A 22,979-nucleotide genomic window follows, 5' to 3' on the forward strand; every position below is an offset into this window, starting at 1 on the left:
CAAAGTAACTTAAATGTCAAACATTGAAAATACTGCAACAAAAACAAAAAGTGGATGAAATATATTTAGTTTTATTTGAATATAATCTCTCTAAGAAATACAATGTTTTAAATGTACATCATGTTGACACTATTATTGCAATTTATACACAAAATATACATAAGTAGCCTTTATACATGTACTGTATATAATTTATCATACAAAGACACAACATATACAAACGTCATAATTTAATTAATATTTTCGACATAAGAACAGTTGTTTAAGATTAGTGGGCAGTAAAGTGCAGTTATTGGTCAACAAGTAGGCTAACTCTCATAGTTAATAGTTTAAATACATTTATATTAGTTTGAGGTATATGTGACAGGATTACATAAAAATATATTTATATCTGATATTTTCTCTTTGTTATTTACAGAGCAGCAATATAGGGAGTCTCTCTGGACGTTCAGGCCCAGAACTATTATCTTTCTGTTGTGAGGTCTGAATGATCTGTATTTGAAGCCTGTTTAGGAAAAAATAACACATGGAATCAAATATAACATTTCACAGCCTGCTAATATGTTTCCTTACTTTTTGGGAGTTGAATGTACCTTTTTAACATTATGTATTTTGTGTTTAGACAACGGGTGGGCCTAATCCTGAATGCTGATTGGTTAAAACCGCATTCCAGACGGTGTTTATTCAACAAGTGTGTGTGTGTGTGTGTGTTATATTCATTTGAGATATGATATATACAGTGTACATATATATATACAGTGAGGGAAAAAAGTATTTGACCCACTGTTGATTTTGTACGTTTGCCCACTGACAAATACATGATCAGTCTATAATTAATGGTAGGTTTATTTGAACAGTGAGAGACAGAATATCAACAAAAAAATAACCGAAAAACACATGTAAAAAATGTTATAAATTGATTTGCATTTTAATGAGGGAAATAAGTATTTGACCCCCTCTCAATCAGAAAGATTTCTGGCTCCCAGGTGTCTTTTATACAGGTAGCGAGCTGAGATTAGGAGCACACTCTTAAAGGGAGTGCTCCTAATCTCAGCTTGTTACCTGTATAAAAGACACCTGTCCACAGAAGCAATCAATCAATCAGATTCCAAACTCTCCACCATGGCCAAGACCAAAGAGCTCTCCAAGGATGTCAGGGACAAGATTGTAGACCTACACAAGGCTGGCATGGGCTACAAGACCATCGCCAAGCAGCTTGGTGAGAAGGTGACAACAGTTGGTGCGATTATTCGCAAATGGAAGAAACACAAAATAACTCTCAATCTCCCTCGGCCTGGGGCTCCATGCAAGATCTCACCTCGTGGAGTTGCAATGATCATGAGAACGGTGAGGAATCAGCCCAGAACTACACGGGAGGGTCTTGTCAATGATTTCAAGTCAGCTGGGACCATAGTCACCAAGAAAACAATTGGTAACACACTACGCCGTGAAGGACTGAAATCCTGCAGCGCCCGCAAGGTCCCCCTGCTCAAGAAAGCACATATACATGCCCATCTGAAGTTTGCCAATGAACATCTGAATGATTCAGAGGAGAACTGGGTGAAAGTGTTGTGGTCAGATGAGACCAAAATGGAGCTCTTTGGCATCAACTCAACTTGCCGTGTTTGGAGGAGGAGGAATGCTGCCTATGACCCCAAGAACACCATCCCCACTGTCAAACATGGAGGTGGAAACATTATGCTTTGGGGGTGTTTTTCTGCTAAGGGGAGAGGACAACTTCACCACATCAAAGGGATGATGGACGGGGCCATGTACCGTCAAATCTTGGGTGAGAACCTCCTTCCCTCAGCCAGGGCATTGAAAATGGGTCGTGGATGGGTATTCCAGCATGACAATGACCCAAAACACACGGCCAAGGCAACAAAGGAGTGGCTCAAGAAGAAGCACATTAAGGTCCTGGAGTGGCCTAGCCAGTCTCCAGACCTTAATCCCTTAGAACATCTGTGGAGGGAGCTGAAGGTTCGAGTTGCCAAACGTCAGCCTCGAAACCTTAATGACTTGGAGAAGATCTGCAAAGAGGAGTGGGACAAAATCCCTCCTGAGATGTGTGCAAACCTGGTGGCCAACTACAAGAAACGTCTGACCTCTGTGATTGCCAACAAGGGTTTTGCCACCAAGTACTAAGTCATGTTTTGCAGAGGGGTCAAATACTTATTTCCCTCATTAAAATGCAAATCAATTTATAACATTTTGACATGTGTTTTTCTGGATTTTTTTGTTGTTATTCTGTCTCTCACTGTTCAGATAAACCTACCATTAAAATTCTAGACTGATCATTTCTTTGTCAGTGGGCAAACGTACAAAATCAGCAGGGGATCAAATACTTTTTTCCCACACTGTGTATTTTTATATATATATATATATGTATGTGTATGTGTGTATGTATAAATATATGTATATACAGTGCATTCGGAAAGTATTCAGACTTGACTTTTTCCACATTTTGGTAGATTAAAGCCTTATTTTAAAATTGATGAAATTGTTTTTTCCCCCTCATCAATCTACACACAATACCTCATAATGACAAAACAAAAACAGGATTTTTGAAATTTTTGCTAATAGAAAGTACAAATAAAACGGAAATATCACATTTACATAAGTATTCAGACCTTTTACTCAGTACTTTGTTGAAGCACCTTTGGCAGTGATTACAGCCTCGAGTCTTCTTGGGTATGACTCTACAAGCTTGGCAGACCTGTATTTGGGGAGTTTCTCCCATTCTTCTCTACAGATCCTCTCAAGCTCTGTCAGGTTGGATGGGGAGCGTTGCTGCACAGCTATTTTCAGGTCTCTCCAGAGATGTTCGAACGGGTTCAAGTCCGGGCTCTGGCTGGGCCACTCAAGGACATTCAGAGACTTGTCCTGAAGCCACTACTGCGTTGTCTTGGCTGTGTGCTTAGGGTCGTTGTCCTGTTGGAAGGTGAACCTTCGCCCCAGTCTGAGGTCCTGAGAGCTCAGGAGCAGGTTTTCCTCAAGGATCTCTCTGTACTTTGCTCCGTTCATCTTTGCCTCGATCCTGACTAGTCTTCCAATACCTGTCGCTGAAAAACATCCCCACAGCATGATCATGCCACCACCATGCTTCACCGTAGGGATGGTGCCAGGTTTCCTCCAGACGTGACGCTTGTTAGATATTACTTGCTAGATATTACTGCACTGTGGGAACTAGAAGCACAAGCATTTCGCTACACTCGCAATAACATCTGCTAACCATGTGTATGTGACCAATACATTTGATTTGATTTGATTTGGCATTCAGGCCAAAGAGTTCAATCTTGGTTTCATCAGACCAGAGAATCTTGTTTATCATGGTCTTAGAGTCTTTAGGTGCCTTTTGGCAAACTCCAAGCGGGCTGTCATGTGCCTTTTACTGAGGAGTGGCTTCTGTCTGGCCACTCTACCATAAAGGCCTGATTGGTGGAGTGCTGCAGAGATGGTTGTCCTTCTGGAAGGTTCTCCCATCTCCATAGAGGAACTCTAGAGCTCTGTCAGAGTGACCATCGGGTTCTTGGTCACCTGCCTGACCAAGGCCCTTCTCCCCCGATTGCTCAGTTTGGCCGGGCGGACAGCTCTAGGAAGAGTCTTGGTGGTTCCAAACTTCTTCCATTTAAGAATGATGGAAGCCACTGTGTTCTTGGGGACTTTCAATGCTTCAGACATTTTTTGGTACCCTTCCCCAGATCGGTGCCTTGACACAATCCTGTCTCTGAGCTCTACGGACAATTCCTTCGACCTCATGGCTTGGTTTTTGCTCTGACATGCACTGTCAACTGTTGGACCTTATATAGACAGGTGTGTGCCTTTCCAAATCATGTCCAATCAATTGAATTTACCACAGGTGGACTCCAATCAAGTTGTAGAAACATCTCAAGGATGATCAATGGAAACAGGATGTACCGGAGCTCAATTTCAAGTCTCATAGCAAAAGGTCTGAATACTTATATAAATAAGGTATTTCTGTTGTTTATTTTTAAAACATTTGCAAACATTTCTAAAAACCTGCGTTTGCTTTGTCATTATGGGGTATTGTGTGTAGATAGCTGAGGATTTTTATTTATTGAATCAATTTTAGAATAATGCTGTAAAGTCAAGTGGTCTGAATACTTTCCGAAGGCACTATTATATATATATATATATATATATATATATATATATATATTTGTCTTTACTCTGATTTAAGCTTCAGTATATGGATGATTTTTAGGTATATTCAAGAGTGAATGTTATTCTTACCTCATCGTCTAATGAAAGCCACAGGGAGTTCACGGTTGGGAACTAGCGTCCCCGAATGGATAGTATCAACTGGTTCACTATCTGTCGCCACAATTTCATAATCTCTGACGACCTGATAGAAAGGGAGAAATCATTAGATTATGACAACCAAATCATTAGAAAGGACAACCAGTATCAATTGAGGTAAGACTCACAAAATATTTTTCAAGGTTAACACACATTGTTGGACAAAGTCTTCTTGGAACTTAAGGTTATACAGTGCCTTCAGAAAGTATTCATACCCCTTGACTTATTTCACGTTTTGTTGTGTTACAGCCTGAATTCAAAATGAATTAAATAGATTTTTCTTCTCACCCATCTACACACAATACCCCATAATGACAAAGTGAAAACATGTTTTTAGAAATTTTAGCGAAAATATCGAAAATTAAATACAGAAATATCTTGCCTGTGCTTAGCTCTATTCTGTGTATTTTTATCCTAAAGAAAGTTTTACTTTAGTGCCTTATTGCAAACAGGATGCATGTTTTGGAATAGTTTTGTTCTGAACAGACTTCCTTCTTTTCACTCTGTCATTTAGGTTAGTATTGTGGAGTAACTACACTGTTCTTGATCCATCCTCATTCTCCTATCACAGCCATTAAACTGTTTTAAAGTCACCATCCCTGAGTGGTTTCCTTCCTTTCCGGTAAATGAGTTAGGAAGGATGCCTGTATCTTTGTGGTGATTGGGTGTATTGATACACCATTAAGGAAAAGCTTAAGTGTAATTAATAACTTCACTATGCTCAAAGGGATATTCAATGTCTGTTTTTTCTTTTACCCATCTACCAATAGGTGCCCTTGTTTGTGAGCCATTGGATCTGTGTTTGAAATTCACTGCTCGACTGAGGGACCTTACAGATAATTGTATGTGTGTTGTACACAGATGAGGTAGTCATAAAAAAATAATGTTCAACACTATGATTGCACACAGAGTGAGTCCATGCAACTTATGTGACTTGTTAAGCAGATTTTTACTCCTGAACTTATTTAAGCTTGCCATATCAAAGGGGTTGAAAACTTACTGACTCAAGACATTTCAGCTTTTCATTTTTAATTAATTTGTAACAATTTCTAAAAACATAATTATTGGGGTATTGTGTGTAGGCTAGTGACACAAAATATAAATGCAATCCATATTAAATTCAGGCTATAACACAACAAAATGTGGGAAGGGACTGTATACATTTAAACTTGACACAGGAAGAGGGAGTAATATACTGTATATCGCCCACAGGTGTTCAGCACTACCTGCGGTGATACTCCCATGTTGGCAACTTGGTGGCCACTTTGGGGGCACATGAGGTTGTTCTTACCCAGCAGAGTGCCAACTGCAGCTGTAGCTCTGCCAGACGCCGCCCAATGCACATCCTCTTCCCAATACCAAACGGCACATGGGCAAAGGGGTTGATGGTGCTGCTCTCTTTTAGCCAACGCTCTGGCTTAAACCGGCTGCTGTCGTCAAAGTACTCCTCATTGGCACCCAGAGCGTGGCTGTTGATCATCAACACTGTCTGCAAAGGAAAAACAAAAATCTTGATTAGACATCAATCAAAATGTACGTGTGAATTGATCCGAGACTGTAATCGCCCCAACATGAGCTCTTAAATGAGGGAATTTGAAGTAATCCACTTACCCCCTTGGGAATGGAGTAATCCCCCAACACAGTGTCTTTGTCTAAGGTCCGACTCGTGAAGGGAACTGATGGCGATAACCTGCAGGAATTTGAAAAAAGTGTTTGGGAATATAGTGTTGAAGCAGGAGGATACATGTACATATAAGCTCTTTAGGATCAGTTAAACATACTCAAACAATTTTTAAAAGGCAAGTTGAAAGGAAATATAACTAATCCCCTGTCAAACATCCTAAACATTCCCTGCGTGACTTTCCGCATTAAACTCGAGAAACACTTGTAAATCGAACGTCTGTATATCAAAAAGAAGACCGATTTTGGTTTGTAACCCTGAAATGTTTTTCTTTCAACTCACCAAATTGAGCCCTGTTTCAAATGATCACTCTTTGAGAATAACTGTTCTAGATGCGAGATGCGCATCACTTCACACTGCCAACTTTTTTCATTTGGAAAAATATTCTGTTCTATTTTATTCTGACATATTACTTTTTTTTTTACTATAAAATAGGTGTGTGATGACTGTGATAAGGGCTCGGGAAATAAAAGTTTATTGTCTGCTAAATTAACAAAACAAGGCAATTCCATTGCAGAGCCATAGTCTTCTACAAGCAAGCTCCACTGCTGAGGTTACTGCCTTTTTGAAGATTGTGTTCCACAATATAATATAACTAGTTGATATTATGGTTTCAATAAGTCAATCTTAAATGGCACTTGTTTTTTTATTGACTGAATATATATGGGGCAATTTAGCAATTAGGATTTGTTATCTTGAATGGTTATGATACATTTGGCATTGTTGCACACTGTTGGCAAATAGGCCTAGATAAATGTATAACTTTTTACCGGCCTTGTGTTCTAAATTATTTTTTTATTTTTTTATTTGAGTACTTGAGTTCAATATAATTTATTAAGGCAGAACCTAAGAAAATGTTTTGTGTTCTGTTCCCCCTGTGAAGAAACAGTGTAGAATTGCAGGAAATTGTTAAAAAATTGCAACAACTAAATTTTAGTTCTTTTGTTTGTTTCATTCAAATTATTATTGGTGTTTTTTGCACCCCCACTTTCAGACAAAGTCAAGCGCCCATGCCTCGACTAATTTGTTTTGGACTTGTGTACCGGTTTGAGTGACATACAGTGCAGTTCGTGACTACAGTGTTATTGTTTTTGCGTCACATTCCAGTGTAATGTCTTACTGTACCTCATGGACTCCTTGAGGCAGGCCTTGATGTAGGGCATTCTCTGGAGGTGCTCAGCACTGGGAGTCTGACTGGCAGGAAGAACCTCTCTGATTTCTTGGAGCAGCTTCCTCTGAACGCAGGGGTTACGGGAGAGGTTGAAAATAGCCCACAGCATGCTGTTGGCAGTCTAGAAAACATCAGCAGAGGAAGAGAAAGAGAGCGCGAGAGGGGAGAGTTGTCAGACTCATTCAGAGAGATACTATAAACTGCAGTAAATGGAGCTGAGGAATGTGACGGGTTCCTCAAGGGCTGTTTCTGTCACATCCGGACTGCAGACCAGATTTCCTTAGCCTTTGAACCACTACTACTACAGTTTGCACCTGTTTGTTTCTTCTCTCACAGGGAGGGAATACCACTTCAAGTGTAGAGTAAATTAGTTCAAACAACGTATGGGAGTAAGGAATGAAGTCAACAACAATAAAGGATTAAGTGTAATGTTTTCCCCTCTTATTTTTCTGAAAATAGAGGAGCAAAATAGGCACTTGTGCAATTGAATGATACATCTGGCCCTATCCTTGTTTGAACGACCAAGATTCAAACCCGGGTCTCAAGACTGTGTTAGCCCGCTAAGCTAAAGCCTAGGCATAAAGCAAGTCTTCGGGTGACAAGCAATGTTACTCATCACAGTTCACCGGAAAAAAATTGAGGCCCATCACACTTCAGTGTTGTGATGCTAAATTATTAGTAAGGATACTCATCATGCGAGCGTGGTTCACTGAACCATCACTGTTACATTTGTCAACTTATCCTTACCGTCTCCACTCCTCCGATCTGGAGTTCTGTGATGGCGGCGTACAGCTCTTTCTTGGACAGCTGACTGTGGCGGTAGATGTCACACAGGAAGTCGTCACTGGGCCCTGTTGCCCCTGCATGGCGCTTTATCTTCTTGTCTATGTAGACTTTGGCTGGGGACAACAACAAGAGACAAACGTGAAATAATGAACTGAAAGATGTAAAAAAAAGACTAGGTAACAATGACTTTGCATATAGTCCATTTTTAAAGCCATTCTAATGGTCAACTTTATTCACCAAAACATGGATTCCATTTGTGGAAAGCTGAAACCAGTCATAAAACAATGATAATTATAAACTTCTACAAACAAGTAATCTATAGTAAACAAGCCATAAAATGAACTCACTTCCACTCCCTATCGCTACTTTCAAAAGCCCTCAACCATCTTTTATCTCCAGAATCTGGCCACGAGCACAACATACATGGCCACTGTTTACAGGTTGGGAATGAGCGATGAGCCCCCTTAAATGCAACAAAAGTCAAAAAGTCTAAATAATGCTAATTTAACCATTCTCCTTTTTATTTAAAATGCTATTTTGAACTGCTACAATGGTAAATATTAAAATAAAAGCTTTTTCCAAATCAAACGTTAGTGGAAACGAAGACTGTTCTCAGGACTGGACTGGTTGTAGCTAGATATGTTCGAATCACGTCAGGGACAATTTTAGGATTTTAGCTAACCCTAACCCCTTTCCTAACCTTAACCTAATTCTGCTAACGTGCCACGTTCATTCTCCTAACCTACCATGTTAATTACCCTAACCTGCTGCGTAAGTACTCTTAACCTGCTATGAAAAGTCACTTCTGCTAGTCAAAACCAGCAGACCTGCCCTGAGAGCAGTGTGAGTATCCACTAATGCGATACAGCCCACCTCTATGGTAAAAAAATAAATAATCCCATGTGGCTGCATTTATCATCCCGGGACAATCCCGTATTTCAGCACCTTTTCATCTGAACCAACTTTTTTTTTTTTTCTGTCAGCAAGGTGTATCAATTAATTCAGGCTACAAGAGTGAAGTTCTAATGACGATCGCCAAATGTCATTACACTTTGTGCTTTTGATTGGATGCTGGAATTATTTGAGTGGACTGAACGTGCGCAGGTAGCCTACTTTTTGAAGTGATTTGTTTGACAATCAGATGAAAACATCTGGACAGGTTGTGTTCATGCCACATTTAAAATTCTTCATTTTACCATTAAATTACATGTCTTTACAATTAGGCCTTAAGGCCACACACACACACACACACCACACACACAATAGAGCCCCCCCCCCCCCCCCCCCCGAATGTCACGGTATAATTCACACTCTGTGTGTGTGTGTGTGTGTGTGTGTAAGAGAGGGTGGACATGTGCCTACAAGCCATCGCCAAGCAAGCAGCACTGATCGCAGAGGCACCCGGTTCATATATCTCTCTCTCCTATCACCTGACTGGAAATGTGTTCAAAGTGGTTATTGGGTCATACTTCCTCTAGAGAAAGAGCTGCGGAGCACATGCTGTGAGTGGAGGGATTGGGGGGTGCCAAGGGAGGGGTTGGAAGTGAACGTGGCAGGCATTGAGATTTCAACAGGGGGAGAGAGGACATGGAGAGGAGGTTACTTAGAGGTAGGGCAGTTGAAAGTGAGAGCAGGGTGGGGTAGGGGGGTTGCTTTAGTGGTGGTTAGGTGCGATGGGGTTGCTTTAGTGGTGTTTGGGAGCGAGATCAGGGGGCATTGAGGTTTCAGGGGGAAGAGAGGGGACATGGAGGGCAGGTTTCTTCAGAGGGATGGGGAGGGGAGTTGGAACCGAGAGTTGGGGGGCATTGAAGAGGTTTTAGAGGGAGGTGTCTTTACCTGTGCTGAATATACGGTCCCATGCTCTGGTGTGGTCCTGCCATGTTTTGGTGTTCAGTTTTTTGTGGAGCTCCACTGGCGTGACCATCATCATGCCAAATGTGCTCATCATCTACACATCCACAGAGAGAGAGAGGGGAAGAGAGAGAGAGAGAGACTTTAAATGTAACAATTTATTGTGGAGGTATTTCAATATCAATTTATAGCACAGGACCATGGTTACTATAACAAAATGTTGTTTAAAAGATGTTGTAAATACATGCATGTCTCCTGGCTGCTGAAGATATTGGTTTCCCCCAGTAAATTTCTGCCTGCCCAGTGCTCAGTTTCAGATATTGATTCATCAATAACTGTAGCAGTGGTGATTAGCCCACTCACTAAAGTGAACTCGGTGAACTGCGCTCTATCTATAGACTCAGAGCGATATAGCTATGTCACAAAAATATCACTAAGATCATCCCCAATCCAGGGGTCTTCATGCAAATAGTAACTGGATGTGTAAAATCAATGACCACTTACCGTCTTTATGGATGTGATAAAGGTCATAGCCTCCTCGTTGACATTGTCATGCAGAAGTCCGAAACGTTTGTCGTAGAGCACTAAGCAAATGGCTGTAATGAGATAATAAACAAAACATTGAAAACATTTAACAAAATGAATTCATGTATTATTGATGTAACTTTTCCTCAGTAACAAATCAATTATAAGACTTGTACTTAATTTTATTTTTTAAAACAATTAAGTTATCATTAGAATATTTCGAATGATTTAATACATCCAAATTACATATAAGCAACAATCTTTACTGTAACAATTTATATCTAGCTAGAAATATGTTATGTATAGTATAATCAATAGGCTACTTACTCTCCATTGACCATTTATTCAATTCGAAGTACAAGTCCTCAAATTGTCCATTGTCAGTCACTTGTCCAATTCTACTAACAAAATCGGCCAACACCTACATTTTGGAGACAATGAAAAGTCATTATTTGATCAAATTCAACTTCAACTGTGCAGTTTTACCGCAGAGAAATTATCTTACAAACCTGGTTTATTTTTCCATCAAGTTTCGCGACTTCTGTGGGTTTCATCAGTTTCTGCTGAAACGCGCTTCTCACCCTCTGCCAGTCTTCCCCTTCCCTGAAAATCAGCAGGAAATATATTAATTATTAGGCTATAGGCTACGTCTGTTAAAATAGATTATCTGTATATTTCTGTTAGGCAAATAGCATGATATCATAGGAATACTGAAAAGTGCCACTTACAGAATAAGAAGTCCATATGCCTCGTCTCTTAAGTCTCGGTATGCTTTCCAGGGTTTGATCTCCAGACGCTGCGGGTAAGCGCTCTCCTTTCTGTAGAGTGCCTCCAGCAAGCAAGGTGCGCCAATATGGACCGATTCAAAGGAGCCGAGTTTCATCCGGAAAATCTTACCGAATTTCTTATGGTAATCAATCTAAAAGGAAGAAATATCAGACACAAAACATTTAATGCACCAATAAAACAATTTAATCAGTTATTAAAACGAAATAAAATAAAACATCTGTCGAAATCATTTTTCTATTCTTCATACTATTATTCTTATCATTATAATATTTGTTTTATCATTTACCAATGCATTGTGTTGTCTTTGCAGCCCTCCTTTGCGTAGTAGTTCTATCAAACTGCCAAATAAGGGCCAGTTGGTGGGTCCAGGTATCGAGTCAAGGCTCTGAGTCTGCGAGGGAAGACCGTGTCGACAAGGCGCAACCAATGTAGCATCCTTCGGGTCCAGGACGCACACTGAAGATGTTGGCTTGAAGTGCTGCAAACCAACAGTTTTCTTTTTTAACAGTTCGACTATCTGTGGTACCCTTTGGATGTGTGACCTCATTCTCAAGCTGTGATAGGCTAATAAATAATAAATACTGGGGCACTTGGCGCTCAACACAAATTAATTTATTTGCGTTGTTGGAAACTTTGAAGATTCAGTGTTCTCGTTTCTTGGAACTGTGACGCCTGCCACAATATATATACTCGGACAGTGTTTATTCATAACCAATCAGGGATCGGTCTTGAATGGTGTGGCCGGCGAGCCCACACCATTCATTTATGGATCCACATTGTGAGGATCGCATGACCCCAGATAGACCGAGGAAGTGCCCTTGCCCCATGCTTTATAAATAAACATATCGGCCTAAACTGAAGGTGACGCGGTTCGCTTGAACTATACTGGAGTTCATGATTGGGAGAACTCTGAAACTTTGGCAAAGTCAATACTACTACCACACTTCGGCCATTTGCGCAAATATTTTCTAAATAGCCTAAGCTCCGTGTGTTCTATTTGGCAATGATGCACAATATGTTTTTCCACAAGTGATGGAAAATACTATAAATTAGTTCAATATCATAAATAGGTTAGATTATTTTTTTAATAGTTTGCTGAAATGGTGAATCCACAACTTCCATCAGTAGTTTGTCCATATAAATATAACTAATAATTATAATTCATAGAAATAGAACTAGGCCTACTTATCATTCTTCTATTATATGGTTTTATAACCAGAAGCCCATACCAGAAAGATATGGAAGGCTCTTTCATGATGGCATATCAATCAACTTTTTGACATGACTGTAAACAAAATCTAGTTGAGGGATGAGTTTCCCCAATGTGTTGAGCTTCATACCCAACATGTCAGCAGTCACACCATGAGGGCATGTCAGCGATGGGGATGGCATGTTTATGGATTTTGAAGGCCCATGTTGTTGCCCTATAAAAGTGCTTACTCACTGAGTGTCAGATGCCATCGTAATAACCTTGAACCCTGATAAATGTTTGCTAGTGTGCTTAGGGTCTGGAGGGTCTTACAGCCCCAAACAGACAAGCACACACAGGTACTACCAGACGCTCACACAACACACAAACACAAATGCATGACACTGACACGTGTATAGATACAGTGCATTCGGAAAGTATTCAGACCCCTTCACTTTTTCCACATTTTGTTACGTTACAGCCTTATTCTACAATAGATTCAATAAATGTTTCCCTCATCAATCTACACAAAATACCACATAATGACAAATAATAAAAAACAGAAATTGCTTATTTACATAAGTATTCAGACCCTTTGCTATGAGACTCGAAATTGAGTTTCCATTGATCATCCTTGAGATGTTTCTACAACTTGATTGGAGTCCACCTGTGGTAAATTCAATTGATTGGACATGATTAGGAAAGGCACACACCTGTCTACAGTGCATTCGGAAAGTATTCAGACCCCTTGACTTTATCCACATTTTGTTGTAAGGAAAGTATTCAGACCCCCACATATCACATTTACATAAGTATTCAGACCCTTTACTCAGTACTCTTTTGAAGCACCTTTGGCAGCGATTACAGCCTCTAGTCTTCACGGGTAGGACGCTACAAGCTTGGCACACCTGTATTTGGGGAGTTTCTCCCACTCCTCTCTGCAGATCCTTTCAAGCTCTGTCAGGTTGGATAGGGAGCGTCGCTGCACAGCTATTTTCAGATCTCTCCAGAGATGTTCGATCGGGTTCAAGTCCGGGCTCTGGCTGGGCCACTCTAGGACATTCAGAGACTTGTCCCGAAGCCACTCCTGCGTTGTCTTGTCTGTGTGTTTAGGGTCGTTGTCCTGTTGAAAGGTGAACCTTCAGCCCCAGTCGTAGGTCCTGAGGGCTCTGGAGCAGGTTTTCATCAAGGATCTCTCGGTACTTTGCTCCATTCATCTTTGCCTTGATGTTGACTAGTCTCCCAGTCCCTGCCACTGAAAAACATCCCCACAGCATGATGCTGCCACCACCATGCTTCACCGTAGGGATGGTGCCAGGTTTCCTCCAGATGTGCTGCTTGGCAATCAGGCCAAAGAGTTCAATCTTGGTTTCATCAGACCAGAGATTCTTGTTTCTCATGGTCTGAGAGTCTTTAGGTGCCTTTTGGTAAACTCCAAGCGGGCGGTCATGTGCCTTTTACCGAGGAGTGGCTTTCGTCTGGCCACGCTACCATAAAGGCCTGATTGGTGGAGTGCTGCAGAGATGAATGTCCATCTGGAAGGTTCTCCCATTTCCACAGAGGAGCTCTGTCAGAGTGACCATCAGGTTCTCGGTCACCTCCCTGACCAAGGCCCTTCTCCCCCGATTGCTCAGTTTGGCCGGGCGGACAGCTCTAGGAAGAGTCTTGGTGGTTCCAAACTTCTTCTATTTAAGAATGATGGAGACCACTGTGTTCTTGGGGACCTTCAATGCTGCAGACATTTTTTGGTACCTTTCCCCAGATCTGTGCCTCGACGCAATCCTGTCTCGGAGCTCTACGGACAATTCCTTCGACCTCATGACTTGGTTTTTGCACTGTCAACTGTGGGACCTTATGAAGGTATGTGTGTACCTTTCCAAATCATGTCCAATCAATTGAATTTACCACAGGTGGACTCCAATCAAGTTGTAGAAACATCTCAAGGATGATCAATGGGAACAGGATGCACTTGAGCTCAATTTCGAGTATCATAGCAAAGGGTCTGTATACTTAAGTAAATAAGGTATTTCTGTTTTTAATTTTTAATACATATGCAAAAATATCTAGTAACCTGTTTTCGCTTTGTCATTATGGGGTATTGTGTGTAGATTGCTGAGGAAATGTTTTTATTTAATCCTTTTTAGAATAAGGCTGTAACGTAACAAAATGTGGAAAAAGTCAAGGGGTCTTAATACTTTCCGAATGCACTGTATTACCTGTGTCAATAGGTGAACAGCTATAATCAGGTGTAAACAGTGGTCACCAGAGTTGGGGTCAATTCCATTTCAGTTAATTCAATTGAGATCATGTGCCGAAACATTTTCCTTCCTTAACATTTTGGTTTTGTGTGCAAGATTAGACTGTGAATGTGGCTTCTTCTCTAAAATATAATGATGTTTTGAGTTTTGCGGCAAATCAACACACAATCTTTTTGTTTAGTTTTTCGAGTCACGTCTTCAATCATTTAGGTTACATCACTAACAGACTGGCACAGAGTCTTCAGTAGTAGATGGTTGATTACATGAGGAACACCAACAATACACTTTGCCCTTACTAACACTTTACCTCTTGTAAATTTGTTGAAGCTCTTGATCCCAGATAGCAACCTGGTCTCAGAGCATTTTGTATTATTCTGTACGTAAATCCACCACACTGCATTTAGTTTGATTTGTTATGTTTCGTATGGTACGTATTAATTTGTGGATGTCTATCACCCATTTTGTACTATATGTTGTGAATTATAATTTGGATTATATGTTACCAAACATACAATATGTTATGAATTTGCAAAATGTTCTATATGTTAACATTTTCTAAATGTATGATATGTTATGAATTCTAGCTAGGTGGCTTATATTAGCTAGCTGGCTAACGTTAACTAGTCTAGGGGTTAGGGTTAAGGTTAGGGTTAGGGTTAGGGAAAGGGTTAGCTAAAAAGGATAAGGGTAGGGTTAGGGTTAGGGTTAGGGTTAGCTAAAATGGTTAAGGTTAGGGGAAGGGTTAGTTAACATGCTAAGTAGTTGCAAAGTAGCTAAAAAGTAGTAAGTAGTTGAAAAGTTGATAATTAGATAAAATGCTAAACTTGTCCGTGATGAGATTCGAACTCGCAACCTTTGGGTTGCTAGATGCTTGCGTTATACGTCCACCCTGACCAACCATACTACATTCTTTTTTTGCCTTAAGTAACCATTTGTCTTATGTAACCATACCAAACGTTACATATCATACTAATTTGGTATCCCGGATTTACATTTGCTATGTTACGTCTAGTCTATGAGACCAGGCTGCAGATAGAGTGTTCACCCGCACATTCCTGCTAATAACCCATCCACAACCGCCCGACTATATCACTTATAATGTGATAAAGGGAAAATCTGAGGCCTGCACTTGACCCTAACCCGCAAATATACAAAATGCAATATAGAGTCAGAGATGGCGGAACCATTTTTTGACAGGCCTTTTTAGATAGGCCTATGTTTAAGCAATAAGGCATGAGAACCCAGGGATTCTTGTGTGATAACTCCCAATTAACGGCTGTTATGTTTCACTATATTGGATCACTCCAATATATTGGTATCACTCCACGGCGGAGGGATACATCCGAGGTGAGGATTTACAGATTTACTCCCGTGTACATCTGTGTCACGGCTGGGGTCCGCCCCTATATATAGACACACGTTCTCCACATCATTTTTGAGGTGCCTCTAGTAACGTAGAGGATTGGAGTGATCCATATAGCTCACATAACTGTGGTTACATACGTAACCTTCGTTATGTTTCACTATATTGGATCACTCCAATATATTGGTATACCCGTACCAGATGTAGTCGGTGCTAGAGGGACCTGGCCAGCCAGCGGCGAAGTCCCAGCGCAGAACTAAGACGCAGGGGCCGTCAATGTGGAAGGGGAGGCGACGCCCAGGACCGCTGAACCAACCGCAGAGGGAGGTGCCACATTTACCCGATAGTACCTAGCAAAGGTGCAAGAGGAAGCTCAGCTGGCCGCAGTACAGATATCAGCGAGGGGCACTCCTCTCAGTAGAGCCCAGGACGCAGCCACACCTCGTGTTGAATGTGCCACCACAGATCCCAGCACTGGCCTGCCAGCCAGGTGGTATGCTGTCGTAATCATGTCTATGATCCAGTGAGAGAGATTCTGCTTTGATAGCCCAGCCCCCAGGACTCTCTCACCATAGCAGACAAAGAGCTGGTCTGTTGTTCTCACTGACCATGTCTGCTCCACTTAGGCAGCCAGTGCCCGCACAGGGCACAGCATGCCGGAGGGAGGGCCAGACTCCCCCGCCACTGACAGGATAAAAGGGATGTTCTGATGCCTGTCTGACAGAACCTTCGGGAGGAATGATAGGTTGGGGCGGAGAGATATACTCCTCCCACCGGGGTCCATCCGGTAGCACTCAGAACTTACCGAAAAAGCATGGAACTCACCCACCCTCTTCATGGAAGTAATCGCTACCAAGAAAACCACCTTCATAGAGAGGTGTTTCAGGGAGGCAGACTCCAACGGTTCAAAAGGTGGCTTTGTCAAAGCTACCAAGACCACATCCAGATCCCAGCTCGCCATTGAGCGGGTCCTAGCTGGACGCAGGCGACGAACCCCCTTCATAAACCTGGAGACCAAGGGATGGCGCCCCACTGGCCTGTCTATCCACCCCACATGGCAGGCAGATATAGTGGCCAAATACCCTCTCAGTATAGAGGCTGCCAAACCCTTATCCAAGCGAGACTGCAGGTATTGGAGGACATATTGCACCCCGCATGACTCGGGCACAACCTCAATACCAGTGCACCAAGAGCAGAACAACCGCCAGAGCAACTGGTATACCGCGGTTGTAGCCGGTGCCATTACGCCCTCATGTGTTCATTACGCCCTCATGTAGTTCTAACATGGACCATTGGTGCCGTTCAGCGGCCAAGCTCACAGACTGAGGCGGTGCTGTCTCAGATGCCACAGAGTTCCCCCTGCCTGAGACAGCAGGTCGGGTCTCAGGAGCAGTTGCCAAGGTGTCCCAGACAACAGGGACAGGAGAAGGCTGAACCAGGGTCGTCTGGGCCAGTATGGGGCCACCAGCAGCAGATGATGCTCCGCCATTCTGGTCCTGTCCAGCACAGCCTGGATCAGGGGAAAAGTGGGGAATGTGTAAAGCGCCAACCCTGGCCACATCCTCAGCATCTCCACCCCACCTGAGAGAAAGGAGCAACAGCACCACCTCAACAATGCCCTGAGGCACTGTGCGGTCACCCGCAGCTGGCGGTGATGGTGACGCTTCGGGCGCAGCCGGTGGGAGTTGAACCACCGTTGAAGAAGCCAGAGATGGAGTAGGCCCAGGGGAATCAGCAACGAGGCCGCTGTCAGCAAGCCCAACATACATTGGCAGGTCAGGGTGGATACCACCCTCCCCTGCCGAAAGTGGTCGAAAAGATAAGATCGCCTGAACCCTTCTGGTGGGCAGGCATGCTCTCATAAGGACTGAGTCCTGTTCCATGCCAATGAAGGCCACCCATTGAGGCTGCGGAGGTCCAGAATTGGTCGAAACCCTCCGTCTCTTTTTGGGACCACAAAATAAGTGGAGTAGAAACCCCTAGCCGTTCTGATGTCTCGGCCACCGTGGTGACTCGAAGGCCCCTGAAGGACGGGGGCCAGCACCGGAATTGGAGTCGGTACCCCTCAAGCATTGTGGACAACACCCAGGAGGACTCCACACCCTCCTCCCACTTTGCCCTTTGAGAGGGGAGCAGCGGCCAAGGCCGGGGAAGGATGTGTCAGGGGTCCTGCCGGGGCCCGCCTCTCCTCTGGCGCCCCGAGCGCCTGGGTCCCCCAGGCACGGCCCTATGGCGGTGACAGTTGACAGGTTGTTGCTTCACCGCACGCTGTGCCCCTCCCAGTTGTTGTCCCTCAGCACGAGGTGATGGGGCAGGAGAGGGACACCCCCGTCGTCCGTCTGCCTTGGAGCCAGGGCCTGAAGAGGCGGCATGAACCGTCTCGGGGTCTCCCGGCCCCTACGAACCTTATCGGTCTGCTCCATGAATGTTATCAACCCCTGGTCCAAACATCAGCCCGCAACATAACTCCATCATGGTCCAGTCTCTGCTGTGAGTCGGAAGCACCCCATGGCAGAGGCCCAGCTCTCCTGCAAGGTCTCACGGAACTCAGCAGAGATGGGGACAGATGGAGAGTCATCACTGTGCACGAGTTTGATGTCCAGTGCAGTGGCTACCCGAGTCAGTAGGCTCCTCATAGCCTCTCGAGCCGCTGGGGGTGATGAAGCCCCGGTGCCGGCTTCTGATGGCCTGTCAGCTTGGTATCCCCGGTCACAGCGGTGAGCAGTGCCAGCATCGTCCCCCAGGAACAGCCTATCACTGGCCAACAGGGAACAGCTGTTGTCGCCACCGAAGCTATCAACCTCCTGATGCAGGGCATGCGCCCTCCGTTCAAGGTGGTCACAGCGGTCTGACTCCTGCCCCCATCCTGGACTGGCAGCAGATGGGCTCTGCCTGCAGTGGCTCCGGCCACGCTTCCTGGGTGGGGTACTGGGTCCAGTAGAGGGACTAACAGCTTGCTGGCGCACCACTCCTGAGGGAGGGAGCTCGTCAACAGCCTGAGCCCGAACCTGGCCGACCCACTCGCGCATGGCCTCCATTCGCGCCCGGCGCAGGTGTTCTGAAAACACCACACAAAACAGGCATCCAGTACGGCGCTCCACCGCCCTCTCCGCGTGGCTCAAACCCAGGCAGTGCATACACGGGGTATACAGATTCCCAGGGGGGATGCCACCATCACAGCAGCATGTTAAAGCAATTCACAACACACACATAGAACAAGCCAGTCGGCAGGTTGTGTAAGGTAAATTACAGTTTGTGCAGCAAGAGCCACCATACTAATGGATGCACATGGAGTCGTAGTGTAACGCTAACGAATATATATATATATAGGGGCGGACCCCAGCCGTGACACAGGTGTACACGGGAGTAAATCTGTAAATCCTCACCTCGGATGTATCCCTCCACCGCGGAGTGACACCAATATATTGGAGTGATCCATATAGCTCACATAACCATGGTTACATACGTAACCTTCGTTCTTAGGCCCAAGGCGAAGCCAAGGGCCGGGAAACAGCCCTTAGGAGGGAGTTATCACACAATAATTTCCGGGTTCGTGGGCCTTATTGCTTTTATATAACGGTTGCCAAAATATTTTTTACAAATCATGTTTTATCTATTTCATTCTTCCACCAGATGATATAGTCCAGGCAAAAGCCAGTTGTTAGTTCTAAAATGGCTAAACAAACAGGCTGGTCTTTAATTCTATTTTCATGTTTTGACCCAGTAGTTCATTCTATTTATTCCACGTTGCTATGCTAAACAAATCATTGGCATGTAGCTAGCTAACAGAGGTTCAATGATGACGAGAGACAAGAACTTCAATAAATAATGATTTAATAAATATTTTATAAATAGGCAACAAGAACTTCAGCAAATAATGATTTAAAAAATAATGTATAAATAGGCAGCAAACAGTCAATAAGTCAATGAGATAGTTATGGAGGATAGCTAGTCTAACGTTACTTCTCCTTTGCTTGCTAGCTAGCCAACTAAAGGTAACACAGAATCACCTGTATCAATATTGCAGTCCCGTAATTGTATTCCTCTAGTGTTAGTATTTTTATATATTTTTTAAACTCGGCATCATTGGGAAGACCTCGTAAGGAAGCATTTCATGATAAAGTCTACACATTTACATTTACATTTTAGTCATTTAGCAGACGCTCTTATCCAGAGCTTATGCTCTTATCCAGAGCGACTTACAGAGCGACTTACACCAGTTGTATTCGGCGCAGATTATAAGGTCCTGTGTAGATTGTTTGCAACCAGCAACTATCAGGAAATAACACAGATAATTTTTTCCCCCGCACTTTATATTTATGAATGCCTGGCTGGGCTGCCAAAAAATTATGGTATTATGGCATCATGGCATTTTGCATGGATTCTCGTAAATAACTAACAGCTATATACCAATCAGCATCCAGGATCCAAACAACCCGTTTTATAATTCTGCTTATAATTTCCGACATTTCGGTAGGCTATTTGTTAGTCAACTTGTCTATAATTAGATGCATACAGCTTTTCTTCTCTGTCATTACTTGTTGCCCTTGAAGACTAAATAAACCCTTACTCACCAGACTAATGTCATAAATCGATAGAATGAATGCTTCGATTTAGTTGACATCGGTAAAGTTTGTTTTCTTTTTCCTCTTTCATCTCTGCTTCTTTTGCGCAGCAAAGACGTTTAGGGAGCAGGGAGAAAATGCAATAAAATGTCCACCTTTAATTTCCACCTTTACAGACGGTCCCTAACCGTGCATTTATTCTCTCAAGAAGCTGAAATAAATAAATAATATTTCTCCACTCCTTTTCCTGAGTAAAAATGTATATTTGGTGTATCATTTTACTGCTAGAAATGCTTAATTCTGCTGGAGTTAATATTAGACTATGTAAGAGGTTATAAACCTACAGTCAGTGTCCAGATTTGAGTTAGGCTACTATTCCATTTAACCCATCTGAACAGTACAGTTCCCATGACATGACCTTTTGAAGTCCTCGTCTTGTGACTGAGGAATTTGTATAGCGCCTCACAATCATCCATAACATAGCCTGCACTGCTATCATCCTTTTTTAAATTCGATTTCATTTGATATTTTATAAACAATACAAAACATACACATACAAACGGCTACATCATGCAAACACTACATCACACCTACCCAGACCCGCTAGCCCCAAACCCTATCTCCAGTACCCTTATCAATTTCTGCCACAAACTGCACGATTTTGTTTCTCTCCGTAGATAATAAAGCATTTGACATTTCCATATCTCTGACATCCATCTTTCCAACACCACCCATAACTTTTGAATTTTGTAACATTTCCAGGAGGCATGAATTATTGAGTCATTAGTAGTTTTACACTTCAGACATGACTCTGTCGTTGTGAATTTTGTCTCATAATAAATTCTATACATAAATGTGTACTGGATTAAACTTACATTTTCGTTAACTGTAATCTCGTTAGTTATGTTCCAGCATTCCCTCCATCTTGTTCAAATATCAGCTTTTTTTTTGTTTTTGTTTCAAAAAAAAATTCTAAGAGATTGTCAGTTGTGTAGGCTCTCTGCATGGTTTTGTATACCTATGAATATCCTTTTCTGACTCAAAAAGGATTCCCTCAAGATTGCTCTGATTGCTCTCAAGATTTCAAATCGAAATGTTGTGATATAAAACTTTTAAGTTGGATGTATTTGAAAATATCTACATTTGTCAAACCAAAATTGCTTTTTAAAGCTGTCATGGAAATACAGTAAATGTATTTCTTATTACCAAGTCATTTACGGTTTCTATGCCTTTAGTTTTCCATGTGGGCCAATTTATCGATTAATTCTGAAAAGCTTTTCCAAGGACTGTTCCATAAGGTTGTGTTTCTAGGGAGTGATACTGGTTCTGCTATCATCCTCTTTTACCACTTCACCAAATCTTTCCCAAACATTAGACAACTGTTCTGGCCCTCCCTTCTATTTATTTTCAACTCTCCATTTCGTAGCTTTTCTCTTACTGAATTAAACTTCAACATTGTCCTTTTTGCCTCAGTGGATTGCCTTTAACTTTTTCTTCCCATGTTCCCAAAACAATTTGGCAATTGGCGTGTATTTGGCCTGCTACAGTTAGGCCCTAAAGCTTAGGCTTAGGCTACGCACTAACGGCAGATAAAAATAATGGAAGAAAAATCTCAATAAATGAATTGCACAGGAATGATATTATGGATATTGTCTGTAATTTTTATCATAGGTACACTTCAACTGTGAGAGGCGGAATCTAAAACAAAAATCCAGAAAATCACATTGTATGATTTTTAAGTAATTCATTTGCATTTTATTGCATGACATAAGTATTTGATCACCTACCAACAAGTAAGAATTCCGGCTCTCACAGACCTGTTAGTTTTTCTTTAAGAAGCCCTCCTGTTCTCCACTCATTACCTGTATTAACTGCACCTGTTTGAACTCGTTACCTGTATAAAAGACACCTGTCCACACACTCAATCAAACAGACTCCAACCTCTCCACAATGGCCAAGACCAGAAAGCTGTGTAAGGACATCAGGGATAAAATTGTAGACCTGCACAAGGCTGGGATGGGCTACAGGACAATAGGCAAGCGGCTTGGTGAGAAGGCAACAACTGTTGGCGCAATTATTAGAAAATGGAAGAAGTTCCAAGATGACGGTCAATCACCCTCGGTCTGGGGCTCCATGCAAGATCTCACCTCGTGGGGCATCAATGATCATGAGGAAGGTGAGGGATTAGCCCAGAACTACACGGCAGGACCTGGTCAATGACCTGAAGAGAGCTGGGACCACAGTCTCAAAGAAAACCATTAGTAACACACTATGCCGTCATGGATTAAAATCCTGCAGTGCACGCAAGGTCCCCCTGCTCAAGCCAGCGCATGTCCAGGCCTCTCTGAAGTTTGCCAATGACCATCTGGATGATCCAGAGGAGGAATGGGAGAAGGTCATGTGGTCTGATGAGACAAAAATAGAGCTTTTTGGTCTAAACTAAACGTGTTTGGAGGAAGAAGAAGGATGAGTACAACCCCA

General features: G+C 42.6%; 1 protein-coding gene across 1 annotated transcript; it reads right to left on the reverse strand.

The window, feature by feature from the left end:
* Positions 1-51: 51 nt before the first annotated feature.
* LOC311138608 (1,25-dihydroxyvitamin D(3) 24-hydroxylase, mitochondrial-like) lies at positions 52-11,808 on the reverse strand. Its single transcript, XM_084173366.1, has 12 exons — positions 11,410-11,808; positions 11,063-11,253; positions 10,844-10,937; positions 10,662-10,755; positions 10,314-10,405; positions 9,795-9,906; positions 7,920-8,071; positions 7,127-7,293; positions 5,932-6,010; positions 5,612-5,809; positions 4,255-4,366; positions 52-505 (listed from the first exon to the last, which is right to left on the reverse strand). Exons 1-11 carry the CDS (start codon positions 11,668-11,670, stop codon positions 4,256-4,258), a joined length of 1,551 nt encoding a protein of 516 aa, XP_084029492.1. The 5' UTR covers positions 11,671-11,808; the 3' UTR covers positions 52-505; position 4,255.
* Between the last annotated feature and the right edge of the window lie 11,171 nt (positions 11,809-22,979).

Source organism: Coregonus lavaretus, assembly GCF_964263955.1.
Source record: "Coregonus lavaretus genome assembly, chromosome: 12".
NCBI classification, from domain to species: Eukaryota; Metazoa; Chordata; class Actinopteri; order Salmoniformes; family Salmonidae; genus Coregonus; species Coregonus lavaretus.

Bases quoted from the DNA above. Each gene is read 5' to 3' on its own strand.
- LOC311138608 (XM_084173366.1), bottom strand. From the start codon at position 11,670: ATGAGGTCACACATCCAAAGGGTACCACAGATAGTCGAACTGTTAAAA. The intron at 10,756-10,843 runs GTTTGTAAGATA...TCCAAAATGTAG, and splicing joins TTGATGGAAAAATAAACCAG to GTGTTGGCCGATTTTGTTAG. The intron at 4,367-5,611 runs GTAAGAACAACC...CCTTTCTATCAG, and splicing joins TGCAGTTGGCACTCTGCTGG to GTCGTCAGAGATTATGAAAT.